Here is a 6,000-nt window from a genome sequence, read left to right on the forward strand (position 1 = left end):
CTGACCTTGTGGAAAGAATGGTAGGTGTTTAGTTCATAAACTAAAATAAACTAAAACAAGTAAACCAACTAAAAGTACCAGAAAAAGTGACCATTTGTATAATGTTAGGGTGGAGCTCCAAGGAAGAAGCCCTAAATAAAGGAAAGGCTTGACAGGGGCACCTGGGTGGCTCAGTCAGTTGAGCGTCTGACTTCGGCTCAGGTCATGATCTCGTAGTTTGTGAGTTCGAGCCCCGTGTCAAGCTCTGTGCTGACAGCTCAGAGCCTGCTTCGGATTCTGTGTCCCCCTCTCTCTGCTCCTCCCCTGCTCACATGCTGTCTCTCTCTCAAAAGTAAGTAAAGATTAAAAAAAAAATTTTTTTTTAAAGGAAAGGATTGATAGGTCTGATTTCAGAAAGAAAAACATATCTAGACATCAGAAATTACCACCAAGAAAATTAAAAAGTTGATACAGTGGGGAAAATATTTGCAGCATATGGTGAAGCACATTTACCATAGTTAACATATAGTTCTTAGAAAACAAAAAGAAAATATTAGCAGTTTGATGGAAAATGGACCAAAGAACAAAATGGATTTATGAATAAATGAAAAATATAAATGAAACTAAGGTATAATTTTTCACTTGTGAAACTGGGGAGTATATTCTTAGAGATAATGCAGGCTCAGAATATTATGTGTTCTCCTGAACAGCTGCTAAGGGTGTGCATTGGGGCAGTCATTGTGGGGGCACTTGGTACCAAATGTATTGAAAGCTTTAAAGGTGTACTTCTTTAAGGAATCCACTTGTAGGAATTTGTCCTAAGGAAGTACTCGTGGATTCAGACAGATTTAGCTTCAAAGGCTAATTGTACTGCAAGACTGCTTATAATTTTGAAATTTAGAAAAAGACAACATGAACAGTAGAGGTTTCTTTAAACTGTAGAATGTTTATACTATGAAACTATGCAGCAACTCAAAATACATTAATTGAAAAATGAACATTTTTTTTTTTTTTTACATCTAAATGGATTTTTTTTTTTTTTTTTTAATATATGAAATTTACTGTCAAATTGGTTTCCATACAACACCCAGTGCTCATCCCAAAAGGTGCCCTCCTCAATACCCATCACCCACCCTGCCCTCCCTCCCACCCCCCATCAACCCTCAGTTTGTTCTCAGTTTTTAACAGTCTCTAATGCTTTGGCTCTCTCCCAATCTAACCTCTTTTTTTTTTTTTTTTTTCCTTCCCCTCCCCCATGGGTTTCTGTTATGTTTCTCAGGATCCACATAAGAGTGAAACCATATGATATCTGTCTTTCTCTGTATGGCTTATTTCACTTAGCATCACACTCTCCAGTTCCATCCATGTTGCTACAAAAGGCCATATTTCATGAAAAATGAACATTTTTAAAAGCATCAATTAAAAAAAAATTTTTTTAAAGCCGTTTTTAAAAAGACTGACATTCATTATCTACATAGAAAAAAAGAGACTGAAAAATATACTCAAAGGTCATCTTTGGTGGAATTATGGATGATTTTTATTTCCTATCTTTGCTTGTTTTTTTCTGAACTTTCTACAGTGACTGTGTATTGTTTTGACAATAAAGAAAGGAAAGAAAACCTGTCTTAGAGCTAAATCTTTAGGAAGCAGCCCATTCTTCTTGGAGTCGATTTCCTTTTGTTATAAGGATATCCTCTCTGGTCAAAAAACAGGAACATTTTAGTGGTGGGCAAAAAAAAGTTTGTAACTTCTTTTCTGCTTATTAAAGAAAATTTGGAAGATACAAAAAAGTATGAGGAAGGAGATGACTCATCAAACCAGAGAACTTTAACATTTTCATACAGCTGCTTCTGTTTTTTTCCTGTTACATGATGTATATTTCTCTAAACACTAGATTTTTTTTTTCCCCTTAACATTTAAAAAAAATCTTACCCACCTTGAAACATTGATATTAAAAGCATAGTGAATGTCTTTCATTAACATTATAATATATTGGGCACTTACAACATGCAGAACACTTCATGGCTAGGCCAAACTCTTCGCTAGTTTGTGCAAGTCATGGTGATAATACTGGAGGCTGGTGCCTAATCTCCAGTGATGAGGCCGTGGGCACACAGTGTTTCTGCCAGGACTGGGCTTCATTTTCAAGACTTTTTCAGATTCCATATTTATGTCAATTATTTGTATGGTTACTTTCCAGCCTTCTGTTTCCTAGAAAGTAAGCTCCTTGAGGAAAGGCAGGGGCTTTGTTTTGCTCACAATCATAGACCTAATGCCTTAGGGTAGTACCTAACATATAGTAGAAACTCTTTTCATCTAGAAACATTTCAGCTCCTAGGGGAATATAAAAGGGGAGTATTTTAACAAATACTGACAGTGGAATGAACAATACAAATACTGTCACTAGAGAAAGGTACGTAGTGCCTATTTCTGAGAATTAAAAATCTGATTCTTTGCACTGGCTGGTATGGAGGAACTTGAATATTTTACTCTGTTATTTAAATGTTTACAAGCATGGATTCACATTAGCTGTACAGTTTTATAACTATTCTTTAGGTATTGCTGTACCAACAATTCTTCCTATTGGCTTTCAAATGCTTGTCCCTTCCTATGTGTCTTGGGAATTTTCATGCTGTGTTGCATTGCATTGGGATATACAAATTTATTAAAGCATTTTTTGTTTTTGTTCCTAGGATTTAGAAGAATTCTGCTTCAGGTTTTGCATAAATCATTTGACTGTAGTAACACAAACTTCAGGCTTTGCAGAAATGGACCATGATCTTCTGAAGAACTTTATCAGCAAAGCTAGCAGAGTTGGAGCCTTTAAAAATTGATCCTCATCTGCAAGAAAGAATTTTTGGTATTTCCATTTTCCCTGCAAAAGCCAGAGAATGACTTTTCCTTAATTGGCTGAATACTTACATTCTGTCAAAAGAAGGTGGTGGTCAGTCTGCCCTGTGCTGAAGTCTGAAGTTTACTGTACAAGGCATTCCGTGCTCTGATCAGATGTGACTGAGGTCAAGGGAAAAGAAATTAAAATGTCTTATTTACCATTTCCTCTTTCACGTCCCTTAAGTTGGGCATTTTTGGTACATTGGTCTAAGTATATGCTATCCTGGCCAAATTTCTGTTCTTAACAGGCTGGTATCACATAGAAAGCTGGACAGTACATTGTCAGCATCCAGAACGGTGCCTTGCATACATAGGCACTCAATTCATTTATTACAAATCTTACGTATGCCCTGAAAACAGCTTTATTTGTGGAATACCGGATGAAGGTATAACAAATTGCACAAAAACAAATTTGAGACAGCCCATCACTATTGAGGTTCATATTCTTCTGGTACCTGGTTCTAAGTAGTAGTGGCTAACTTAGAGCGTTAATTAGAATTCACAAACAGCCTTGACAATTTAATTGTCGAAGTCCCAAGGGCTAATTTTAATTTTCTATTTACTCTGAGTCATTAATTTCTCATACGGGATTACTGAATATGAAGTACTGTCTTTGAATGAATGTTATTTCTGGGCTCATCTGCCTTACATAATTGCATAATGTCTTTTCTTTTTGTGTTGAGAGATTTGCCTGTGTATGTAAAAATGATTATGTGTTTTTCTTGTAGTGGAGTTTTATGTCACTATAAAACAGTTCTCTTAACCTGGCACAGAATAATTATAAAGTACTAGCTGAAAAGGAACTCATACTTACATTTCATGGACAGCATTAAGAAGAATGAGATAAATTTATACTTTTTCGGTCAAAACAAGTTACCCAACTGCAAAAGAAAAACTGGAACGGGATGTAGGATGTAATGTCAGATTCCTCTAACATGGGTTTCACAATGTGGTATGTATTTCACAATATGATATTATGTAAAGAAAACTCTTTTGGAATTAAAAACCTTGTTCTGATGCTGAACTATTTGATAATAAAGTGCTTATTTGTAGATAATAGAACAATTGTGTTTTTTTTATCCCTAATAAGCAGCAAAATTATATCAACTTTATATCTCTTACATTTATACAAATCCATTTGATTAAGCTTATTTTTGGAAGCAGTTACTCAGATAACCTATCATAGCAAAGCCCACCCTAAAACATAAATGGCATATAAACAACATAATTACTGTTCATATTATTGCCTCTGACTACTCTTTATTGGTGAGGTCACTTTTTAATCCTTAGTTTATCTTGGTTTATCTGTTTTTGCAGACCTTATCTGGTAGAGGCAAAGTGGCCTTGACCTCTAGTTCTTAATCAGAATCCAGTTTGGGGAATTATATAGTCTTATTCAGTTATTTGTTATTTGAAGTTAGCCATATATACCATTTGTTTTCATTGTTTATTAGATTTGCTGTTTTATCTATCAAAGAAACCTTCACACCTGGTTATTATCCACAGCTGTCAGTTTAGGCATTTAGACAACCGCAGCCTGCATTGCTGACTTTTCCTCCTCACCTTCCAATGCTAGCTGGAACGGACCAATGCCTTTACATCTTCACAAGGTCTTCCGAAACCTTCTCTTCCTTTCTTGCCTATTTCTGACAGGGTCTTAAGCTTCTTTCTTTTATGAAATCATTTCATGTAAAAACCGGAACACTCAAAGGGAACAGATGAGTTTACTGAGGTATGAAAAAATGGCCTGCCTTTTACCAAACTCCACAATGGGTCAGTAGCCCATGCTGCCACAGTACAAGTTATTAAGAAGGGCTGCATGGATTTTTACCCAGATTTTCTAAGCTCTGTTATGTGTAGGTTTGTGCTGCTATATCTCTCAGTTCTTCTTATCGCTTTGTACAACAGAATAATCTATGGAACTTTTACCAAACATAAAGATTCTAATTCAGTATATTTGAAAAGTTTCCCAAGTAATCTTGATATTTAGCCAAGTATGAGAATCACCATTTAACCCTTAAAATCTGGGACTCCAAACAAGAAGGGGCTCATAGACCAGTTTGAGAGATGACGGATGAGTCCCATGGATACATCTCTGAAAAAAACAGAGCTTTCTCTCTCATCCTGGAGGATAGGCTTGCCATCAACACTCCTATACAGAGGATAACACTTTCTTTCCTTTATTTCTAACAGATGAGTGGAGAGCCCCAGAAACCTTGCTGTTCAGTTAGGGTTTTGTGAGGGAAAAGGGACATTTTTTATAACGACACTACATCATAAATTAATGGATCCTTCATTTTACAGAAGTTATTCTTAGATTTTCTTTCCCTATGTTCTGTTTCCTCTCTGCTCACACAAGAAGTTCGGTGAGTTAGTGCTTCCAGCATAATTCCAATACACCTTACACAGAGAAAGGTTAAGATTTTACAAGAATTATGGTCATTTGCGAATAGAGGTTTGTGAAGATATCATTTAAAGCTTTTTAAAAGTAAAGGTTAATGTACTGACCTGAGTCATTTTTCAGCTGAGACCTGAAAAATTGTCAGTCATTATGGACCAGACTTGTTGATTTTTATTTGGAGGCAGGATTCCTGACCAGTGATAATGAAAAGCAAACAACAAAAACTATATAGTCTTGTCTGTTTTTTGGTCTATCTTATTAGCCTTCCCCATGCTATTACTACAACAGACGGGCTGGGAAAACTGTAAAGAAAAATGATAAATCATACCTGTTACTTTCAATTCAGTCTTTGTCAAAGCATAAAAATGTAAACCATACTGATTTTCTTTCACTAAATGCAGTTAAAATCATGATGTTTTCTATTGAGGAAGTAAGTGATGTTAGTCTGTGGAATAAACATAACTTTCATATTAAACTGTCATTATTTTATATTTCAATGCTAGTATATAAGCATACTCCCAAAATAACAGACACAAAAAAAGATTTATGAGAATATCCAGGTTCATACTAAAAGAGATTGTTTTAAATCCCAGACACTATCAGCATTACCAAGATATATTTCTATGTAAGACACTATACTTGTGGTAGAAATATGCTATTTCTAAAGGTAAGGTTTCCTGTTGTCCCATAAAATACATATTTAGTCCAAAGGAAAATTCTACTGAATG

At 35.3% G+C, this 6,000-nt stretch overlaps 1 protein-coding gene across 8 annotated transcripts in view; it reads left to right on the forward strand.

Annotated features, from left to right (window-relative positions):
- The window catches only part of RCBTB2 (RCC1 and BTB domain containing protein 2), a 49,759-nt gene extending 45,834 nt beyond the window's left edge, over window positions 1-3,925 (forward strand). For all 8 annotated transcript variants that reach the window (XM_042969488.1, XM_042969293.1, XM_042969612.1 and 5 more), the window contains one exon: window positions 2,673-3,925. In XM_042969488.1, coding sequence (XP_042825422.1) covers window positions 2,673-2,813 — 141 coding nt within the window. In that variant the 3' untranslated portion in view covers window positions 2,814-3,925. The remainder of the gene's footprint in view (window positions 1-2,672) is intronic.
- Window positions 3,926-6,000: the final 2,075 nt, after the last annotated feature.

The sequence above is a fragment of the Panthera tigris genome, chromosome A1 (genome assembly GCF_018350195.1).
Source record: "Panthera tigris isolate Pti1 chromosome A1, P.tigris_Pti1_mat1.1, whole genome shotgun sequence".
Taxonomy (NCBI): domain Eukaryota; kingdom Metazoa; phylum Chordata; class Mammalia; order Carnivora; family Felidae; genus Panthera; species Panthera tigris.